The 24,658-nt window shown below is 39.8% G+C and overlaps 1 protein-coding gene across 3 annotated transcripts in view; it reads right to left on the reverse strand.

Moving 5' to 3' along the window:
• arsa (arylsulfatase A) overlaps positions 1–2,267 on the reverse strand; it is a 43,463-nt gene extending 41,196 nt beyond the window's left edge. For all 3 annotated transcript variants that reach the window (XR_009063194.1, XM_057836124.1, XM_057836123.1), the window contains exon 1: positions 1,998–2,267. Coding sequence is in view for 2 of the 3 variants with exons in the window: in XM_057836124.1 (XP_057692107.1) it covers positions 1,998–2,224 (227 nt within the window). In the remaining variant the exon portion in view is untranslated. The remainder of the gene's footprint in view (positions 1–1,997) is intronic.
• Between the last annotated feature and the right edge of the window lie 22,391 nt (positions 2,268–24,658).

Consider the following 24,658-nt stretch of genomic DNA (forward strand, 5'->3'; position numbering starts at 1 on the left):
AAAACATGATATGTAAAAAGGTGATAACAATCATGTAAAGATATGAAAATTACATGTATAAATGTGATAATTCTGTAAAAATGTCAAGACTCGATAATTAATTATCATGTAAAGAATGAGATAATCATCATGAAAAAATGTATTAATGATGTAAAAATGTGATAATTATCATGTAAAAAACGTGATAATTAATTACCATGTAAAAACGTGATGTTTACATGTAAAAATGTGAAAAAACGAAAACATTAAGAGGGGTTTTAATATAAAATTCCTATAACTTGTACTAACATTTATTTTTTAAGAACTACAAGTCTTTCTATCCAAGAATCGCTTTAAGAGAATGTTAATAATGTTAATGCCATCTTGTTGATTTATTGTTATAATAAACAAATACAGTACTTATGTAGCGTATGTTGAATGTACACATCCATCTTGTCTTATCTTTCCATTCCAACAATAATTTACAGAAAAATATGGCACATTTTATAGATGGTTTGAATTGCGATTAATTACGATTAATTAATTTTTAAGCTGCAATTAACTCGATTAAATTTTTTAATCGTTTGACAGCCCTAGTTTTCACGTGATAATTTCCACGTTTTCACGTGATAGTTTTCAAGCTGTTAAATGATACTATCGTGTAAAAATGTGATAACTGTCATCAAATCAAATCAAATTTATTAATATTGCCCTTAATATAACCCTGAGAGGGCCTCAAAGTGCTTTACAACAAATCAAAACACCGTAAAAATTTGATAATTATGTAAAAACGTGAAAACTATTACGTAAAAACGTGATACAGTTAGGGCTGTCAAAATTATCGCGTTAACGGGTGGTAATTAATTTTTTAAATTAATCACGTTAAAATATTTGACGCAATTAACGCACATGCCCCGCTCAAACAGATTAAAATGACAGCACAGTGCAATGCCCACTTGTTACTTGTGTTTTTTGGTGTTATGTCGCCCTCTGCTGACGCTTGGGTGCGACTGATTTTATGGGTGAGCATTGTGTAATTACTGACATCAACAATGGTGAGCTACTAGTTTATTTTTTGATTGAAAATTTTACAAATTTTAATAAAACAAAAACATTACGAGGGTTTTTAATATAAAATTTCTATAACTTGTACAAACATTTATCTTTTAAGAACTACAAGTCTTTCTATCCAAGAATCGCTTTAAGAGAATGTTAATAATGTTAATGCCATCTTGTTGATTTACTGTTATAATAAACAAATACAGTTTTTACGTACCGTATGTTGAATGTATATATCCATCTTGTGTTGTATCTTTCCATTCCAACAATAATTTACAGAAAAATATGGCATATTTTATAGATGGTTTGAATTGCGATTAATTACGATTAATTCATTTTTAAACTGTGATTAACTCGATTAAAAATTTTAATCATTTGACAGCCTTAGTTTTCACGTGATAATTTCCACGTTTTCACATGATAGTTTTCAAGCCGTTACATGATAATATCGTGTAAAAATGTGATAACTGTCATCAAATCAAATCAAATTTATTAATATTGCCCTTAATAAAACCCCGAGAGGGCCTCAAAGTGCTTTAAAACAAATCAAAATACCATAAAAATTTGATAATTATGTAAAAACGTGAAAACTATTACGTAAAAACGTGATACAGTTATTATTTTTTCAGCAATACGCTTCTGTAAATTTCATAAAATTTAACCCACTGATTGCCATGGACAACCATAGACATCCAATTCATTTTAGCTGTAAATGCTCATGTTTCAGTGCCATTGACGGCCCTAGACGTCTGTTCCATTTTAACCGGTGTTCTGCCAACATCTGTTTGAGCCTGACAGCGATAGCAATCATTCAGGAGGAAAAATAGACATTTAAAACTGAACGGTTCATGATTACAAAACCACAAAAAAGTCAAACACGCTTCCAAACCTTCCTTAGGTAACTAAGATAGCTAAACAATAGCATCTTATCTTAGGAGATAACAAAGTTTGCTGGTTACCTGGACGGGCTGCAGACGGGGCTAGTGCTGTAGAAGTCCGTAAAGCGAAGTCCCCCCGCTGCAAGTCGGTCCAAATTCGGCGTAAGCGAGCTGGGGTGCCCGTAACACCCCAAGTCTCCAAAACCCAAATCATCAGCGAAAATGAGCACGAAATTGGGCGGCGAAACAGCGTTTACGCAAACAAAAAACAACAATAACAATACAAAACAACAGCGGACAAAGTCCATTCTACACGATGCGCCACCAAAATAAAGTCACGTGTTTGCTTCCCGCCGCACGTCGCGTATGTGTGACGTCACACAAATGCAAAAGTGTAGTCCTCCGCTACCGCGGGCTGTGTTATCACTACAAATTTAAAACAAACGGATCCATGTATTATCCACACAGGTATGTAGTAAGTTAATTAAACGGTTCCAAGAAGACTTATTGTATTTGATCGTTTTAATCGTGAAAATGATATAGTAATGTGGATTTAAGCTTTTAAACAGACTTATTTCGTCACTGAAGAGAGTGCACCTGTTGCTAGTTAGTTGTAATTGCATGAGCCAAACCTGTTTTTCATCGTTACATTTATGAAAATAATTTTGTTCTTAGCTTACATTATATGAAAACGCGCATAACACCAACACAAAGTGAGCCTCCATCTCGATAAAAACTATTGAATAATCTTGACTTTTTTTTTTGCCAAAATCATCAATATTAAAACAAAAAAAGGCTTGAACTACTTCAGTTGTGTGTAATGAATCTAAAATATATGAAAGCCTAATGTTTATCAGTACATTACAGAAAATGATGATCGTTATCACAAAAAATGCTCATTTTTTTAAAGAAGGACTAGTATATAGAGGCAGTGGGTTAATGTTGCCAATTGTTGTTTTAAATAAGCAGTTAGCTTCCAGTTTATGAGGCGATAACTGTTTTCCTGGATTGTATTCTTGTACTATATTTGTATTGTGTAATGGTTTCCATTGCATATTGACTGGTCTAGTCTAGGGTGACCATATTTTGATTTCCAAAAAAGATGACACTCGCTCCGGCCTCAAGATACTTGAATTTTACACTCAAAGATGCCTATATCACTTTAATATATTTAAAGTGTGCCTTCTCCATCTGGATAGAAAAATTCAGTATTATATTAAAATTTATATGTATATATATATATATATGTGTATTAGGGCTGTCAAACCATTAAAAATTTTAATCGAGTTAATTACAGCTTGAAAATTAATCATAATTAATCGCAATTCAAACCCTATATAAAATATGCCATATTTGTTTATTATAACAATAAATCAACAAGATGGCATTAACATTATAAACATTCTGTTAAAGCGATCCATGGATAGAAAGACTTGCTGTTCTTAAAAGATAAATGTTAGTACAAGTAATAGAAATGTTATAGTAAAACCCCTCCTAATGTTTTCGTTTTAATAAAATTCGTAAAATTTTCAATCAAAAAATAAACTAGTAGCCCACCATTGTTGATGTCAATGATTACACAATGCTCATGGGTGCTTAAGCCCATAAAATCAATCGCAGCCAAGCGCCAGCAGAGGGCAACAAAACTCCAAAAAACACAAGTAACAAGTTGGCATTGCATTGTGCTTTCATTTTAATCTGTTTGAGTGAGGCATGTGCGTTAATTGCGTCAAATGTTTTAATGTGAATAATTTTAAAAAATTAATTACCGCCCGTTAACGCGATAATTTTGACAGCCTTAATATATATATATATATATATATATATATATACAGTGGGCAAATAAGTATTTAGTCAACCACCAATTGTGCAAGTTCTCCTACTTGAAAAGATTAGAGAGGCCTATAATTGTCAACATGGGTAAACCTCAACCATGAGAGACAGAATGTGGGGAAAAAAATAGAAAATAACATTGTTTGATTTTTAAAGAATTTATTTCCAAATTAGAGTGGAAAATAAGTATTTGGTCACATACAAACAAGCAAGATTTCTGGCTGTCAAAGAGGTCTAACTTCTTCTAACGAGGTCTAACAAGGCTCCACTCGTTACCTGTATTAATGGCACCTGTTTTAACTCATTATTGGGATAAAAGACACCTGTCCACAACCTCAGCCAGTCACACGCCAAACTCCACTATGGCCAAGGCCAAAGAGCTGTCGAAGGACACCAGAGACAAAATTGTAGACCTGCACCAGGCTGGGAAGACTGAATCTGCAATCGGTAAAACGCTTGATGTAAAGAAATCAACCGTGGGAGCAATTATTAGAAAATGGAAGACATACAAGACCACTGATAGTCTCCCTCGATTTGGGGCTCCGTGCAAGATCTCACCCTGTGGCGTCAAAATGATAACAAGAACGGTGAGCAAAAATCCCAGAACCACACGGGGGGACCTAGTGAATGACCTACAGAGAGCTGAGACCACAGTAACAAACCATCAGTAACACAATGCGCCACCAGGTACTCAAATCTTGCACTGCCAGACGTGTCCCCCTGCTGAAGCCAGCAGATGTCCCGGCCCGTCTGCGTTTCGCTAGAGAGCGTTTGGATGATCCAGAAGAGGACTGGTAGAATGTGTTATGGTCAGATGAAACCAAAATAGAACTTGTTGGTAGAAACAAAGGTTCTCGTGTTTGGAGGAGAATGAATACTGAATTGCATCCAAAGAACACCATACCCACTGTGAAGCATGGGGGTGGAAACATCATGCTTTGGGGCTGTTTTTCTGCAAAAGGACCAGGACGACTGATCTGTGTAAAGGAAAGAATGAATGGGGCCATGTGTGTTTTGAGTGAAAATCTCCTTCCATCAGCAAGGGCATTGAAGATGAGACGTGGCTGGGTCTTTCAGGTTGACAATTCCCAAACACACAGTCAGGGCAAAAAAGAAGTGGCTTCGTAAGAAGCATTTCAAGGTCCTGGAGTGGCCTTGTCGATCTCCAGATCTCAACCCCATAGAAAATCTGTGGAGGGAGTTGAAAGTCTATGTTGCCCAATGACAATTGACAATTTATTCAGGTCGACAGAGATCAAAACGGCAAGGCGAAACAGAAACACTCAGGCGGGGATGCAAGCTCATTCCAAGGTCATATCAGAAGTCAACAAAAGGTTTCTGCGAAAAATGGCAACGATTTGCTAAACATTCAGTCTTTTGAAGGCTTTCGCGGGTCATGGGCAGGAAGAAGGGTGTGTTTTGGATTATTGTATGTTTGTGGATTGGACAGGATTCAGGAGTTACCGTTGTCCGGGCAACGAAGGTTATGGATTTTACTACCTCAGCGTCAAAGGGGCTCTTGGAGTCTTGTCAGGCTTGTTATCAGTGGGATATCAGGTGTTTTCCTTGTGTTGGGGCAGGGTGTCCCGCCATTTGTTCTGGACTGTCCGGGAGAACTGATTGCAGACGTGGACTTGTCAGCGTCAATCTTGCTCAGTCAGACGCACACGTTGGGCTTCTGTGATAAGATGGCGTTATCTCTTACGCTTCTCGCAGCGGCCGTTTAGTGAGTTTTGCGATCTCTTCGGGAAGTGGCCTCCTTTGTTTCATTGAAATAAATCCATGCTTTGGTCACTCCGGTGCGTTTTTTGGGCTTTGTGCAGCTTTTCCCACTTGAATCCAGTGCGTCCGCCATTTTCAACTTTCCACGCATACATTTTTAAAATTCCTTTATTGACTGTCAAAGGGATGGTGTCAACTTATTTACGTCATCAATGATGCCGACTAGTTGGGACAGCTCTACTTGTACTTGAGTAATATTATTTTGAAGTAACGCTACTCTTAGGAGCAGTTTACATGGCGACTCTGCGACACAAAGACGCAATGACTGAGTAGCGGACTCGCCTTGCGTGCATATGGTGTCGGTGAAGACGAAAAATTCTGAATCCTGCCTCCAAAGTGGAAGAATCCGATTGCGGGGGGTTGAGGGGGGCTTCCTCGGCATGCATATCAAAGGCTGCTGCGACGCGAGACCGCGCCGTAACGTCAGCACTCGTACACGTCACATTGGGCGTGCGGAATGTCGGCTTTAATTTACTGTTTTAATAATATTTTTAAATTAAATATGTTGAATGTAGAGCTGTCCCGACTAGTCGACATAGTCGACGTCATCGATGACGTAAATCCGTCGATGAGCACAACATCCCGTCGACGGTTAATGAAGGGTTAAAAAAATATATGCGAGGAAAGTTCAGAATGTCGGACGCTCTGTATTCAAGCGGGGAAAGCGGCACAAAGCCAGAAAAAGCGCACCCGAGTGTCCAAAACATTGACTTATTTCAAAGAAACAAAGGAGGGTACACTCTTGTGTCCTGTTTCTTCAATGCCAAGCTTGGCTGCACGTCGGCCGTGAATAAACACCTCAAGCGCCGTCACCCAGTTTGTAAGTCCATCTAACTAACTAACGACATGTTTTATTGAAGTTGCTAAGCCTGTCGCGATATGCAATGAATCCATTTATCGCACGGCAAATAAAAATGAGGGCGGTAATTTTCACGGCTGCCTTCTATCGCTGCGCGCGTGCGTGCGTGCATACGTTGGTGCGTGCGTGCTGATGGCATATGAGACTCCAGTTCCTTTCTCTTATCAACACGCTGTAGAATTAGAGTTCAGACATACAAAATAAGAAAACACATCTATATTAAACACTGTAACGTTAGTACTGCTACACTGAGGTGAATGGGGGGAAAAAGGCAACCTACCGGTACTTTAGCCTGCGATAAAACATTGGCAGTCGTCTCGTGAAAGCAAACTTGCGGGTAAAAGGTGGCACTTCAAACATGGAAAATTGCTGGTTAACAGCATTTTCAAACAAAAAAATGACCAAAAAAATGTATTACTGACGCTACATGCAATGACCAAAAGTGCTTTTTTTGCAGCGTGTAAAGCTGAAGTTAGCGGTTTAGCGAACGTACTTCCGGTGGACATTTCAAAATAAAAGCATGTCATGTTCGTCATATAAATAGCGATTTCTGGACTTAATCCCACATACTTCCGAATTCAGATTCTACACTAAGAATACCTTTAAAATGACACCCTTTATGAAAAATCTGATTGGCAATGAATAATTATCATTATAAAATAATTATATGTAGTACTACACTATAATATTAATGCTAGGTGTTTTTTCAAGAATTGTTTTGAATCATGTTGGAAAGGCGAAGTCAGTGTTCTGAATCTGTTTACATTCCATTCTTGAATGAATGCTTTATTTGTTATTGTTTATTTGTTATTATGTTTACTTATGAATTGGTCTATTCTTTCGCACTAGTTAACCCTTTAACCCCTGGGTGTTATTTGTCCATTTTTTGGCTTTTTTCGTTTTTTTCTGTGTTTAAAAGGAAAAAAAGCATATGAAAAAATACACTAGGGAGCTGATATTTCCTGCAGGATACTAAATCATGTAGAAGTTCGAAATGGCACCATCCGGCAATTTCTAACTTATTGCAAACAGGCTGGGAAGATTTGCACTAAACTCTTGTTATTTTGCCATTTTTTGGCTCATTGACTCCCATTATAAATCATGATTTTTAATATGCTGTAAACCTGATGTTTTATAATGCATTTTCCGTGATTATTGATGCAATCGCTTCTTTGGCGAGTCAAAAACATGCAGATAAAAAAATTTTTGTGTTGACACCCAGAAGTCACTAGATGGAGCCATAGGCCAATACATGAATTTGCTTGCGAAGCTAGCTTCAGATCGGTCAAAAATTAATGCAATAAAGACGGTTGGCTTTACCAAAAAAATGGTGTCAATGTTGTCTGAGCTCACTTTCAGTCTATTTGGGCATGCGTATTTGCAATTTTGCACGTTTGCACAAGACAATAAAAAGGTACTTCCCGGAAATGCAAAAAAACCAAAACAAAAAACCACGTGTTTATTGTTGTCGTTTGAATTTCAACTTTTATTGGTCGGGTGTTTGAATTTCTTTACTCTCATTGGTTCTGGGCATTTTGGGAGTCTCTGTTCTCGCGAGGATCACCATTTTGCATTTCTTCCAACACAACTGTGATCGATGGAGGCGAGAAGTATTTCACCGCAGGACACGATTCGAATGGTGTTAGAAAATCCTGATTCCGACGACGACGACCTTTGTTCGGACGCTTCTTTGGAGAGCCCAGAAGACATTGAACAAATTCTTCCGGACTTTCGATGCCGGAGGAGGACGGCTTTGATGACGAGGATTAGGAAATAGTTGACAACATAACGAGATGAAAGCGGGGAGCAGAAGGCGGGGGCACGGATATGACCACGTTCAGGCGCATGACGAAAATGACGGCGATCGAGGTAATGACGAGAGTGAATAAGCAAATGTTTTGCATATCAAGGTTTGTCTTGTAAAAGCTGATCAAAGATCAAAGCTGTTATTGTTGTGTGCGCTTGTGCTTTGCAGGCCTGTGGCACATACTCCTGCCGCCGGCGCGCACTCAGGTGGCCAATGTGTGAGTTTTTTCACATGCCGACATTTCGTCATGCAGCGCGTTTGTGCTGTTCACGGAGATCTACCCTCGTTTGTGCTGTTCACGGAGATCTACCCTGAGTGGAACGTGAAGAAAAGCTACAAGCGCCGACTATTTCTTGAGGAACTTGGCAAGGCTCTAATTCGGCCAGAAGTCCTAAAACGGGAACCACCGCCTTCTGCCGAAGGCTTGGTTGAGCAGCGAGCTGGACCCCCGTCCAAGCGCAAACAATGTGGCCTTTGCACAAAGCCACTTCGGGCTTCGAACATAATAATAAATAATAATACATTTTATTTATAACGCACTTTACATTTGAACAACAAATCTCAAAGTGCACATCATGAATTGTGTATGTTGTTATTATGTTAACTGTTATATTGTATGTATGTTTTGTAAAATTGTTAACATAAATTCTATCATCAAATCAGTTATTGTCACGTTGTCACAGTCTTGTTCTAAAAAAAAAAATCTATTGTTACGACTTTTACTTATCCAATGATGTAATTATGTAATATAAAATATTTTAGTTTGATTTATATATAGCCTATATAGCATAGTTAGTTTTACTATTAGGATAATGCTGCTATTATTGTCCATAGGGGGCCAAAACAAAAAAACTATATGTTTAGATAGGTCTGATGCCACTGAACATTGTGAGTGGTTGAAAGTGAAAAAATATTCATAAATAACTTAGTTATCACACTTCAAAGGAAAAGCCATTTTTTGGACAAAATCACAAGAGTTGAATGTAAATGAGAAAACTGCAATTGTGTAAAAAGTGGGTGTGCATAAAAAAATTGGTTGTTACGACTTGTGGACTTATTCAAGCCTCTAACTATGTGATATGGAATATTCAAATTAGACTTTTGTTTTTTATATATATACAGCATAGTTAGTTTTGCTATTCGGATAATGCTGCTATTATTGTCCATAGGGGGCATTGAAAAATAAAAAAAATAAAAAACTATATATGTGTAGATAGGTCTGATGCCACTGAAGATTTTGAGTGGTTGAAAGTGAAAAAATATTCAGAAATGACTTAGTTATCACACTTCAAAGGAAAAGCCATTTTTTGGACAAAATCACAAGAGTTTAGTGTAAATGAGAAAACTGCAAATGTGTAAAAACTGGGCATGCATAAAAAAATCGGTTGTTATGACTTAACGACTTATTCAAGCCTCTAACTATGTGATATGGAATATTCAAATTAGACTTTTGTTTTTTTTATATATACAGCATAGTTAGTTTTGCTATTCAGATAATGCTGCTATTATTGTCCATAGGGGGCATTGAAAAAAATAAAAAAAATAAAAAACCTTATATGTGTAGATAGGTCTGATGCCACTGAACATTTTGAGTGGTTGAAAGTGAAAAAATATTCAGAAATGACTTAGTTATCACACTTCAAAGGAAAAGCCATTTTTTGGACAAAATCACAAGAGTTTAGTGTAAATGAGAAAACTGCAAATGTGTAAAAACTGGGCATGCATAAAAAAATCGGTTGTTATGACTTAACGACTTATTCAAGCCTCTAACTATGTGATATGGAATATTCAAATTAGACTTTTGTTTTTTATATATATACAGCATAGTTAGTTTTGCTATTCGGATAATGCTGCTATTATTGTCCATAGGGGGCATTGAAAAAAAAAAAAAAAAAAACTTTATATGTGTAGATAGGTCTGACGCCACTGAAGATTTTGAGTGGCTGAAAGTGAAAAAATATTCAGAAATGACTTAGTTATCACACTTCAAAGGAAAAGCCATTTTTTGGACAAAATCACAAGAATTTAGTCAAGATAAAATAACGCCCAAGGGTTAAGGTCTGGGCCTATTTTGTCTGATTTTGCATGCCTTTGAAGTTGCCTTTATATTTCAAAGAAAGAATTGTTCACGATGGCCTGGTTTGGTCCCTTTTTTTGTGACACATTGAACTTCATGTCCAAACTGTTGTTTCATTCACTGACCAATTATAAATCATCATTTTGGGCCCAAAATGACCAAAAATTCCAAAATCGTTTAGTCAAATTTTTTAATATTGATGTCCAATTGACAACCAAACATGCGTAACGAACCGTTTTGAAACTTTGTAATATTTATTCAACATGTTAGGATGAACATTCAACCAAAAAAATTTAGAATAAATAGTCTTATATTTGACAATTCAACATAAACAACAGGTATAGCCATAGGCGTTTTTTGCCTTTATACATGCTCTAGTCCAGTGGTCTCAAACCGGTCCTCAAAGGGCCGCAGGGGGTACTGGATTTCATTCCAACCAAACGAGACAAATACCTTTTCACCAATCTGGTTTCTTACAAGTGTAATCAGTTGATTGCAATCAGGTGCTGCTTATGTTAGTAGAAACCTCATTGGTTGAACTGTTTGTGCTGGATCTGTTGGAACAAAAACCAGGACCCACTGCGGCCCTTTGTGGAGTCGGTTTGAGACCACTGCTCTAGTCAAAACAGGTTATATACAGCAGACCGAACAGTGAAAAAATATATACCATCTAACACAAAAAGTGTTTAGAGGCCATCTCTTTGTGAGTTTAGGTATTGCGGCCCATCGCCTGATGAAAACTATGTACACACAATCAAGCTTCTTGAACACACATTTATCTAGACAAATTGAGAAGACTGATTGTGGGGAAAAAAATATATATACAACATTGGGAAAAAAAGTATTTTCAAAAATATTTACAATAAACAAGTTAAATTTTTTTCAGGCATGCCACTCCGAAAAGCAGTTTCGTCCTGGAATTCGACACAGGGCGACATCACACAGCCCACACTTCCATGGGGTGTCGGTCCTCTTTCCACCCTTCCATTTTCATTTCACTTTACTTTCATTGTCACTATAAATGTACATGAAAAAAAGTCAGTATTTATGAAAATAATAAAGTATAAAATAAAAATATATACAGCAATAAATAATAATGGAAATCTATATGTATGACAATAGAAAGAATACCATAGCTGAATATGTACTACATCCCTAATCTTCATATAGAAAGAAGATCATCATAATTATGAATTCCTGCGTTGGATACACACAGTGCACGTACGACTTTGATCTGATATGCACATTTTATTATTATATACACAAACACACACTTATATTGCATCAAAATTAACTTTGTCTTGCAATATCAAAAGAAACTTTCAAAAGAAACTTTCAGCATTTAAAAAAAAAAAAAAGTGAGTTTGCTTACCTCTGCTCGTCGATGGCGTCACCCACGTGTTCAAATCCGTCACTAACTTCACTCGAGGACTCTTCCTAAGAAGACGATGATGACGAATTTGGACCATCCTCTTCCTCAAGTTGATCAAATAGCACAATTGCTTACGCTAAATTTAGTTTTCCGTTCATTCTCAAAGTCACACAAAGTCGCTGCTCGATCCAAACGGCCGTCGCTCGCCACCTCGCTGCTTCAGAACACTCCTCCCTCTCGTTCGGTGGAACCTCGCACGGCAGTTATATTTATTAAAAAAACGCATTTTGTGCTTCCACTGTGACTTCGAAAGGGTTCGTTTGATTTGTGTTTTTTTCATGGAGCTTCCGTTTTGAAAAAGGACAAGAAATGATGGAAATATAGACATAAACAAATGATCCATGCAGCGTTTTAATGTTTTTTTGAGAGGACAATAAAACTATAAAACTTAAATGACAATATCTCACGTTTTAGTTGGTCGATTGACTTCAAATAATAACGAGAGTAAACCGCAACTTCCGCACTTTAAAACGAGACCAACCAACGGCATGTGGGTGACGTAATTAAAACGTGAGGGCGCTTCAAAGACGACGTGCGCTGAGGACGCGCCGGCGCGTCCTTCGACTCTCAAGGGTTAATTCTATCAGCATTTGAACTCAATTGTTTATTTGTGAATTATTGTTGTTATTTACGTGTTTATTTGTTCTTTAAAAAATAATTGAAGTGTTCCAATATGTTTTTGTGAATTGATAAGCGTCAACAAAAATTTCATTGCTAAATTAGTAAAAAAAAAAAAAAAAAATTTTTTTCCAAATTATTAGATTAGTCGACCAATCGTAAAAATAGTCGGCTGACTAATCGGGAGAAAATTAGTCGTTTGGGACAGCCCTAGTTGAAGGTTTCAATTTTTGTGCCTTTTTGAAAAAAAGAAAAATGACATTGCTTCGAGTGGGCGGGCATATTTTTTTCTGGGCTGAGGGAGCTTGGTGGGGTCGAAGTGCATCATTCGTCTGCACTGCCCCCTAGGGCCTGGCATGAATACTACATGGTTTTCATGCGGAATTGCGACATTGCTTAAATGGAGACGCAAATGCAAATTTGAAATTTTTCGTATTCTCTTAGACACCATGTAAACGGCCCCTTACTTGAGTCAAAATTTTGGCTAGTCTACCTACCACTGCTAAAAACCCCAATTTGTTGCACTAATAGGTTTCCAGTTTGCACTGGTGTTAACTGCGCGCCGTTGTGTCTTTTTACTGCACACTGCAGTTTAGCCTTGGGAGGGAATCGTTGCCGTAGCATCTGCTGATAGTTTTGATTTACTATTCGCTTTCACATCTCTCTGCAGGGCTGACCTACATTCAGCGTAGTGTGAGGGAGAGGCGGTTAAAGGCGTGTATTCAAATGAGATGAGAATATAGTGATTGATGAAACGGCGCTTTTATCTGACTTGGCCAGTGATTTGCTGGATTCATGAGGTTTTCTTTTATAGTCCAGTGACTGGACGGTCCTGTACAAAATTATGCTGTATGAATAAAGGGGGAGGTAAAATAGTTGGCTTATAGGCTGCAATTAACGGTGCTAGACGTCTTATCCGTTTCGAACGAATGTTCATTCATTTAAGATTCATTCAGGAGCAGTGGCGGACTTGGCAATTTTGGGGCTTAAGGCGAACATATCCTGGGGCCCTCTTCATGGGTCAGGGGTTAAAAACGTGAGAAGGGTGTGGAGGAAATATGTTTCGGTACACTAGGGCTGTCCTAAACGACCTGATGCTAACCGTTTGTGCTATTATTGTATTAGCAGCTAATCATCGCTGATTTACGTTGATGCAAACCTGTTTGTTATTGGGGACGAAATTGATTTGTTTCATTTCAATTTTTAGTTTCACTCTTCAAGTGATGGTTGAATAAAGTCAGCAAATTATACCAACGTCTTCTGCATCGTCATTTGGGAGTTTAGCTAGCTGCATAGCCAGGACAGAGCCTTAGCGTCTCGGTGAGGACAGTGCAGTCGTATTAGGGTTAGGGTTAGGTTAGGTCCGTGTGCATGCTGAAAAGCACCTCATACCCACTGTGAAGTATGGGGGTGGGTCAGTGATGGTGTGGGGCTGTTTCACTTCCAAAGGCCCTGGGAACCTTGTTAGGGTGCATGGCATCATGAATGCTTTGAAATACCAGGCTATTTTAAAGTGCCTGTGACACGAAAAAGCATGTTTATTTCATAATACACGTGGTATTTTATGCTCCTGAATGATATGGAAGCTTGGATGTGTGTGGAAGGGATCGCTTCATTTATTTAGTTTTTTTAATCCCGCGCCAGGAAAATGAGTGACTTCCGGCTTCGGTCTTGCATTGAGGAGGAGGGCGCTGTGACGTGTACGGTAGAAGACGTCCTCTTCACTATACAGCGTACAGTTGTGTATGAGGACGAAGGATTCAGCTGATTTTGCGGATTAATACGTTTATTTTTCGCATTACGCCAGCCAAACGGCTGCAGAAAAATCATTCTGTTTGAGGGAGAGGCGCATGCGCCTTTTTGGAGTTTCAAAAGGTTCCCATTCACTGTGGATATTTACTGTGGGACCATTGGACTTACAAGGAAGTGAGTAAACATCTTGTTTTGTATTGTCAAATACGAATACAGCGACTACAAAGTAAACACTACAAACTTTCTTTAAATAAAGGACTACTTACGTTTGATCGTTGATAGGCATGTAAAAAGCTCTACTCACGCACATTAGCAGCACGTTAGCTGCACAACAACTGCAGCCACCCTCCTCCGGGGAACGAACTGTAAATTGCTCTCCGCCGGGCAGTTTGCCGATCTGCGAAGACCATCGACAACCCAGTCGTCATGTCAATAGATCCAGGCTCGTTACGTGTGATTTTCAGCTTCGAAGACTTTGAAACATCACTCTGTTAGGGTTAGCATGTCGGCTAGCTGTCACGCCTTTTGGTTTGTTGACATTCTCCGAAGCCGGGGAAGGGAAATGACATATGTCCGATTTAGGTGTCATAAAATATTGTTCGGGAGGTGCGACAGTAAAGGTGAAGTTGACAGTTTGGACCATTATGGAGTAATTTTGCCATGTCGTCCTGAATAAATGCATTTTTATTATTCCATATTCCATTTAGCACAAGACTGTTATTTGTCATGACCATGCCATTTATTTAGCAATTGGGGAAAATACTTGGATAAAAAGAATATCCTGTAAAAATATTGAAGTAAAGAGACAGAAACAATGACATTTTGCAGCTCTCTTCGTCGCGTTTTCCTCGTTGTGAATAGTTCCCCCTCGACGGGCTGACTGGTCCTTCTCAAGCCATTTATATAGCTATTGGGGAAAAATACTTGGATAAAAAGAATATCCTGTAAAAATATTCTAGTAGAAAGACTGAAACAATGACATTTTCCGGCTCTCTTCGTCGCGTTTTCCTCGTTCTGAATAATTCCCCCTCAATGGGCTGAATAGTAAAACCGATGAGCAGAGTCTACCGCTGACGTCATCCACCTGTTGGGGACGCTAAAGCCCTATAATAGTAGGCGTGGCTAACCGGCAGATTAAAAGACTAATTTCTCGTCATCTGCGCTTTGCTAAATTGTTATATATAGTTGACTCGTCTCAAAGTATGATTCTAATTCACATAATAATGCCATTTAAGACTTTTTTTCTCCTGTCGTATGCTCTTTAAATCAAAATCTGTTGCCCTCTGCCCGAGAGCTGAAGATGGGTCGTCACTGGGTCTTTCAGCAAGACAATGACCCTAAACATATGGGCAAATCTACACAGAAATGGTTCACCAGACACAAAATCAAGCTCCTCCCATGGCCATCTCAGTCCCCAGACCTTGTTTTGTTGGCAAAATGGGGTTGTACAAAGTATTAACACCAGGGGTGCTAATAATTGTGACACACATTATTTGATGTCAAATAATTTTATCTTTATGTGGGATTTTTTTCCCCACTGAATGAATGCACTTGTATTGAAGGTTGGATTTTTCTCTTTTTTCCATTAAGGTCCCATATTATTTGAATTAAAAAAATATATATATTAGAAGCTAAAAAAACACATTTTTTTCAGGGGTGCCGATAATTATGGAGGGCACTGTATTTCCTCCCACCCGTCTCACCTTTTTAACCCCTGACCCAAGAAGAGGGCCCCTGGAAATATTCGCCTTAGGCCCCAAAATTGCCAAGTCCGCCACTGATTGTAGTGCGTGTGTGTGTGTGTGTGTGCGGGGGAGGGAGGGGGGGATAATATAAATGCAGCATTCAAATGGCTTTCTTTTTTGTTTTGTTATTTGTTTGTTTGGTATGCTGACATAATTATACATGACGAAAGGTTGGGGGTGCTGCTGGCTCCGTTGGCCCAAGCTCTTGCTTGTTGGGGTAAGGGCAGCTGGTTGGGGGCCCCCTACTGGTTGGGGGCCTAAGGCGATCGCCTACTTCGCCTGAATAGTAGATCGGCCTATAATCAGGAGGAGCAGTAGTGTTGTTTTCATCCTTGCGGTGTGATGGGAGAAAATATTATGTGATGCCTTAACATTAGCACATTATGCCTTCGTGATGTATGATTGCCTCTGTGACCTAGATTGTAACAACTTGTTATTGTTTTTCAGCTTGGGTTCCGTAGTTAGGAGGGAAACTCACGAGATAACTTGTTTTGCACCATAGTACGCACTTGAGTTCCATAGTTAGGAGGGAATCTCACGAGATAACTTAAATAAACATTCCACTTTAACCGCTGGGAGCCTCAACTGGGGGGGAATGTCCTACCCTTGGGGGGGGGGGGGGGTCTCACGAGTTCGGGTGGTGCGTTGTCGTGGGGGCGAGGAGTGGCCACCCGCGTCCCCGCGTCAGACGTGCCTATAAGAGTCGGGGGATTCCCCCCGAAGTCTGCCAGAGGATTACGTACGGGTCGCTTGGCTTTGTTCCTTTGCCGCTTTGCCAGAGCGTTGGCTCCCCGCTCATTTGTCAACGGTAAGCGATTTTCATTGTTAAGGAACAGTTTGTTGTGCTGTAACGGTAACGTGGGGATTCTGGGATTGACAAAGTAGATCTAACGTCATCTTTACCACTTGTTATGCTTGTTCTTGATACTTGTTGCTTGGTCTTGTGGGATTGTAATCAATAAATCTCATTTATTCTGCATTTTCTAATCAATAAACATCGTCTAGTGAGCAAAAGTGTGCTGGTTGCTGACTCTCCGCGAACCCGGAAATTTCGGAAAACACGGTGGAGCGGTGGATCAGCTTTATGTCCGTACGTGAAGGGGTATGGGAGTTCGCCTAACCGGGCTTTATGTATTTTGTGGACCTGGAGAAGGCGTTTGACTGTGTCTCTAGGGGGAGTCCTGTGTGTGTGTGTGTGGGGGGGGGGGTCCTCAGGGAGTATGAAGGCATGCACACGGACCCAGGCTTCAACTGGGACGGTGTGCTTTGGTCAGATGAGAACAAGATTGAGCTTTTTGGCAACGAACACTCTAAGTGGGTCTGGCGTGCCACGAAAGATGCGCATGCTGAAAAGCACCTCATACCCACTGTGAAGTATGGGGGTGGGTCAGTGATGCTGTGGGGCTGTTTCACTTTCAAAGGCCTTGGGAACCTTGTTAGGGTGCATGGCATCATGAATTCTTTGAAATACCAGGACATTTGAAATCAAAACCTGTTGCCCTCTGCCCGAAAGCTGAAGATGGGTCGGCAATATTAGAAGCTAAAAAACATATCTTAACCAGGGGTGCCAATAATTATGGAGGGCACTGTATTTGCCCCACTGTATGATGGGTTCAAATCAAGGGGGAGTTGGCCCAGTACTCTACGGCCCCGTTCCGACTTTCCCAGAAGACATGAATGAGTGTGTAGTTGCCAGAAGTTAAAGATATTTACAGTGCCAGGTGGAGCGTGCGTGAGTTACGAGGCAGGCTCCCACAGGCGGGGCCTCGGTGGCTCGGGCATCTGATTAGGATGCCTCCCGGAACATCCCTAGTCAGGTGTTCTGGCCTGGTGGCCTGGGAACGCCTTGGGATCCTCCCGGAAGACCTGGATGAAGAGGCTGGGGCGACTCAACCTTGAATATGCTGGAGCGTATGGATGGATGGACGGCCTATCAAAATAATCATTTGTGGATTACCCCACCCCACATCATAAGTTAAAGGACTCTTTTCAAGAGTCAAATCTTCACATAAACACAAAAGTAGCAAACTTGGGTTGAACTTTTTGTTTTGTGTACACCTCGGGGCTTACTTTTCAAGCACTGTTTTCCATCCTATAGCCCTCATCTTAAAAGAGCTTACCTCACTTGACTGAAATCACACACACACATTCTATGAAAGCAGACATGGAAAAGATCTCCATAGAGGGAATTCCAAATCAGAAGCCTCGCCAAGCTATCAGAGGACTCCCGTCGCCCACGTTGGAATCGGAAAAGATGAAGCTTCCAAGATGTGCCACTTTGCCCGTGTGTATCTTCCGCTACTTTCATTTATTTGCCACCGTTGACTGTGATGGACGCCCGATCTATTTGGAGGGGAAGGAGTTGAAATGGTTTCAGACATCTGTCGCCGTCATCGGGACTAAAGAAGTTGGATCATTCTTTGTTTGAAAGCAAAAACCAGGCTGAAGTTTAGTAATTTAGGGAGTTTGTGACCCTTTGTTTGAAATACGAGAACACGTTTTTAAAAAAAGTGCAGCCTGCTATGAACACTAGGGGGCGTAGAAGGATCACATGTTGAATTGAGCAAAGGCTTTCTTAATTTAGTTGTCTTTATTTGTATGTTTTTCAAGCATCAATTACAAGCAAAAATATTATGGACTCGGATCTTCAGAATTAAATAATTCATTAGTAATTAAGTAAAAATAATAAGTCAACAAATCTTATTCCACCATGTATTTATTTCAAGATTTATAAAAATATTTGGGCTGTCAAAAGATGTTAAGTACAGCTTAAAAATTAATTAATCGTAATTAATCGCAATTCAAACCATCTATAAAATATGCCATATTTTTCTGTAAATTATTGTTGGAATGGAAAGATAAGACACAAGACGGATGTATACATTCAACATACTGTACATAAGTACTGTATTTGTTAATTATAACAATAAATCAACAAGATGGCATTAACATTAACATTCTGTTAAAGCGATCCATGGATAGAAAGACTTGCAGTTCTTAAAAGATAAATGTTAGTACAAGTTATAGAAATTTTATATTAAAACCCCTCTTAATGTTTTCGTTTAAAAAAAAAAAAATTGTAAAATTTTCAATCAAAAAATAAACTAGTAGCTCGCCATTGTTGATGTCAATAATTACACCATGCTAACTCATGGTACTAACCCATAAAATGAGTTGGACCCAAACACCAGCACCAAACACCAAAAAACAAGTAACAAGCGGACATTACACTGTACTGTCATTGTAGACTGTTTGAGCAGGGCATGTGCGTTAATTGCGTCAAATATTTTAACGTGATTAATTAAAAAAATTAATTACCGCCCGTTAACGCGATAATTTTGACAGCCCTAAAAAATATTTCGTTTTTTTTTTTTTTTTTTTTAGTTCAACATGTATGTATCTAAATTGTCCCGCCCCCCCCAATTATTTAATATTTACACATCTATGAAATCCCATTTTGATTACCGTATTGGCCCGAATATAAGACGGTGTTTTTTGCATTGAAATAACACTGAAAAAGTGGGGGTCGTCTTATATTCGCGGTCTGGACACTATACCCATTCACGACGCTAGATGGCGCCAGATATCATTGAAGCAATTGATGTTCTGTCATGACAGATCTCAGCTATTCAAGTTTAACCAGTTTGCATTATTTTATTGCAATGTTTTTCCTTATTCAGATTTGTTTCAAGACTAATTACAGTTAGACTTCACTTTGATGGTTAATGCAGTTATTGCCATTTTGTTGTTTTATCACAATAGATTGGTTTATTTATATTTCAAAAAATCTTCTCCTATAATGTTCCACAAGATGGTAAAAGACAGAAAGAGGGAAGGAGCAGAATCTCTCTAAATCATCCAGAGACCTGGGTCATCTCCTCTGTACTCTCCTCTTCAGCTCACCCAGCAACAGATTTTGAATTAAAATGTCCTGGTATTTCAAAGCATTCATGATGTCATGCACCCTAACAAGGTCCCAGGGCCAGAGGTTGCGCTAGACATTTTCGTTGTCTGTCATTTTGACTGACAGGGTCATAAAAATCCGGTCATAGTCTATTTTTACCCGTCACTTAAATTTTTAAAATGATAATGATGACATATTCAATAGTATTTAGTTTTCATTCATTTTTAATTAATATTGTAACGCTTGCTTGGCGGCAAAAAATTAGACACGGAAGTCGTGGTATTTTTCTCCCTTTTTACTCTGCTTACCGCCAACAACTCCGCCCCCAAAGAAAAGGAGGCAACGATATAGACCCCAATCACCAACGTCACACAATGATCTTAATTGTGGTTGTCAGCCCAAAATCTTCTAAATATATATTAAATGCATCTTACCAGATATAAAAAGACTACTACATAGTCTGTGGTGATCGTTTGGTGCCCAGATTTCTTGTCGAATTACAGCAGTCCATCTCGCTCTCATCTTCGGGTCTCTCAAAATACGGTAGAACTTCAAGTCTCTCCGTCTATCTTCTCTGTTACAGCAACCAACCGCCACACACGCCTTCACCATTTTGATTATTAATATTAACGAGCAGAAAAACACGCCGTAATAGGAGGCATGTACGTAGCGGTAATGTGTAAACATGACGAGCTGACACACAATATGGCGGCTCCGGTCAGGGGGGCGGAGTTGTGACGTCATGTGATTGGGGCCTATACATAGGCGGCAATCTTGTCCATCAATTGGATGACGCGCTGGCACACCGGGTGCACCAATAAGCAGGCATGCAAACTGGTTAGGGGTGAAAAAGGTGACAAAGTAACATGGACACACGGCATGCGCAGAAAAGTGCATTTCATAGTGCAACCAGAGACATCTCGAATTAAAAACAGTACATAATAATTTAACATATACAAGTCAATCTCTCATCCTGAAATCAGAACATATAAGACGCATTAAGTATCAAATTATACAAAATCTAAATTATAAAATATACAGTATGTCCCATTTGCATTAAGCAGAGAACAGCTGTACAGCATAAAATATAAATGTACAGGTACAGTATAAATTCCATTCACTTAACTATTATGTGTAAGATAGATAGATAGATACAGTGGGGAGAACAAGTATTTGATACACTGCCAATCATTGGCAGTGTATCAAATACTTGTTCTCCCCACTGTAGAATAAAAAAAATATATAAGTCTTCAAAAGCATTAACTGTAGTGATCATAACTTTATTTACATTCAACCAAAGCAATTAGTCCCATGGTCCTTAACTTCGATTGATAGGGCATCATACTGGATAAACAGACGTACACCTGTAGGCTGTTTTATGAACGGGGGTGTGTACGAAGAACGCGGGAATGGGGGTACTTTCAAATGCAACCTGTAGCGGAGCTCTCCGGTTTGATAAACTCTCGATGGCTAAACGAATGAAACGACCTCCACAACAAGGCAAAACTCTTCCCTTTATGTAATTATCGGAAAGTATAGAGGGGCCTTAAATAACTCGTTGTCAAAAATAACTGGTGACCATTCAGAACTTTAGTGACAAAGCCCTGAACATGACTTGTATGGAAGGCACTAGTTCATCACTCTAGTTACCTCATTGCTCATGATTTTTGTTTTTTATCGTTGACAAGCGCTTTACAAAGGGGCCTTAAATAACTCGTCACAACGCCAACTGGCGACAATTCAGATCCCAACTGACGTTCGCTAACTTTACTTACAAAGCCCTGTGTGAAAGGCGCTAGTTAGCCGCTCCGCAGTTAGCGCTACCTCGAGTAACCGCGTTCTACGAGGCGGTGAAATATCGAGGACTATCTGAAGTCAGTTATCAAGAAATTAAGCGAATACTTGTGTTATAGACACCATTACAAGCGCAGGAATTGATCGAACAACAGGATTGAATGATTTATGAAGACTATTATAGGCCGTCACTCAAACTTTTAGCTTTAAGAAGTTAACCATTTTTGACATTAATCCCTTACCTTGCCGCAATTTCCAACGGGTCCGTGCGAGAAGCTGGGATGGGGAGGGGTTCCGCCTCCTCATTGCTGATTGGTGCTAACTGTGCTCACTATTGTCAGTCATTTGTTGTCACGAGAAGAGAGTGGCGGTGATAGGTCTAGGTCATCGGACTAGAGCAGACATGTCCAAAGTCCGGCCCGGAGGCCAAATGCGGCCCGTGGTCAAATTTCATCCGGCCCCAAGCCTCTGTCATAAAATCAATAACGTCTGGCCCGCACACAGACTTAATAAATTGGTCAGCAGCACTGCAACCAGCATATGAAGTAGCTTACACATGAAATGCTGCTCCTCATTTACCCACTAAAAGGCAGCAGCACTTTAACCCTTTATTGCCAAATGTATGACATTTGATACACCTAAAATTTCATGATTTTGAGACTAATTTGGAATTTTGACATTTCTTTTCGACAAAAAAAAATGATGGATGCAAGTCTACACATGCATCAGCAGGTTCCATGAGAAAAAAACATGATTTAGCATGGGTTATAGATATTAGAGCGCTTATTACACATATTCATTTTGACTTTTCTTTTTACAAATTTGAAAAATAGGTTTCATTTTGGGATTCTCTGATAATTGCTTAATGTTGAAGGCATTTAAGGGCTAAGCAACATTACTCCGTGTGACCAATTACTTCCATTTTCTAAAATGGCGACAGTCAAAAAAAAAAAAGAAAGTTGACTGACGGCCGACTCTTCAAGGATAGGTGGAAATTGGACTATATCTTCACTAAAATACGCAACAACAGTGTCTTGCCTCATTTGCAAAGAGGCAATATTACCAAACAAGACACGCTGACATGTACAACAAGATTACAGGGAAGATACGCAGCGAGAAATTGAAGCAACTTCAAGCTAGTTTAATTTCACAGCAGAAGTATTTCGCAAGAGCCCGAGAGTTAAAAGAGAACACCACATAGGCTCGTTGTGAGATTGTTGAAATTATTCATTTAAAAAAATAATAACGCAAATGTGAAACACTGAATGGCTTGCTAAATTTTGCTTAAATATATTGTTCTACGTAAAAAGGACGTGAGCCAAGGTCGGCCCCCAACATTTTTACCACGCCAAATCTGGCCCGCTTTGCAAAAAGTTTGGACACCCCTGGACTAGAGTGTAGTTTTGAGCATGGACTACAGTTTTGAAGTTAAGTTTCACTCACTCGTTGACAGACGCCCCTGACCCCCCCCCCCCCCCCGCCCCATTTTTTTTCTCCTCGGATCTACGTGATTCAGAAGAATGACCCATTTTGATTTCAAAACGGCGAAATTTCGCCGAAAGGTGGCAAGTTTGCATGCCTGAATAAGAACCTCACGTTGATGTGTCAATCACGGTGCCGCCGCCAGACCCCTGTGACGCTACAATATTCTGACAGAATATCCATGCATTAAGAGAGACAATAGCTAATTAATATGCTAACTCGCCACCCTGTGGTCTGGGGTGTGAATTGCAACCTGTCAAAATGACGGACGGACTTCAGTTTTTTCCGTCACCGTTTTAAAAAACCGGTCAACGACGGAAAATTTCCGGTGAACGCGACCCCTGCCCAGGGCCTTTGGAAGCAAAACAGCTCCACAGCATCACTGACCCACCCCCATACTTCACAGTGGGTATGAGGTGCTTTTCAGCATGCGCATCTTTCGAGGCACGACAGACCCACTTAGAGTGTTTGTTGCCAATAAGCTCAATCTTGGTCTCATCTGACCAAAGCACATGGTCCCAGTTGAAGCCTGGGAGACCATCCCCTTTTATGTACTTTCATACACGTATCCTAGCTACCACGCGTTACAATGTACAAGACATGGATTACACGAGGTGTGCTCTTTGGCCTGTACTGGATGTAAAGCATACGACAGCTCTGGATGCTAACAATCTACATAATTATATTAGGATAAGTTTGAAAACGCAATATGCTTACCTTGAATATCTGCTAATAAAACTCGAGTTCCCAACAGCGTACGCTCTCTCACTCTGTTGTCATTGAGACTTTTGCCCAACTTTTGTCTTATCAGGTATTTGCTGCACGCATTTTTCCCTGAAGCTCGTCTTGTGAACGACCGACAGTGCCGTCCTGCTCCTCACTTTTCAAATCTGGTTCAAATAGGAAGGGTAGAACCGACGACATGTTGGGAAAGCTAACGATTGACACGCTGGAATTTCGGCAACGGGCCCGGTGACGTCACGCACTGCGACGTAACAAGAATGGCGACCTATCACTTAAAATCATTTTACAAACTGTTGAAATTCGCCCCCCCGGCCCAGACTCACCCGAGAACAGCACCAGCCAAAACAATTGCCGCTCGGCTGACGCTGCTCCGCGTGCGCCCGCCGGGAAGGCCGAATCTCGCGCGTCCTCTTTTTTTAACCCTTTGTACTGACTACTTGTACTTTCAAAAGCTTGAAGAACACTCACCGAAAACAGGTTGACAATTTATTCGTCAACAATGGTAAAAACAAGGCAAAAACAGACGACGGAGGGACAATTCTGGATCCAAAACAAGGCTATATGTTTCCGAGCAGAAAAAATCTGTCTTATCTCAGTGTCCAGTCTTTTTAAAGTCTTTGCTGACGCCGGTCATGTCGAAGGTGTGTCTGAAGGTGGGTCTGGGCGTTGCTTTTTGGTCTTCCCCTTGTTGGCCGGTTTGAGGCGGCTTAGGGTCGTGCGCGGATTGGGACGCCCGCTATCAACTTTGCTGTCCGGGCTGGTTGTACTTGTTTTAGGACAAAGCGCTTTGTCCGTGGAGTTTGCTGGGAGAGCTGATTGCCAGAGTTGGTGCGTCACTCTTGTGATAAGACAGCATTGTGTATCTATCTCTTCTATTTCTTCTCATTAAACTATGGTGTTCTATTTATTTTAT

Source organism: Corythoichthys intestinalis, chromosome 5 (assembly GCF_030265065.1).
Source record: "Corythoichthys intestinalis isolate RoL2023-P3 chromosome 5, ASM3026506v1, whole genome shotgun sequence".
Taxonomy (NCBI): domain Eukaryota; kingdom Metazoa; phylum Chordata; class Actinopteri; order Syngnathiformes; family Syngnathidae; genus Corythoichthys; species Corythoichthys intestinalis.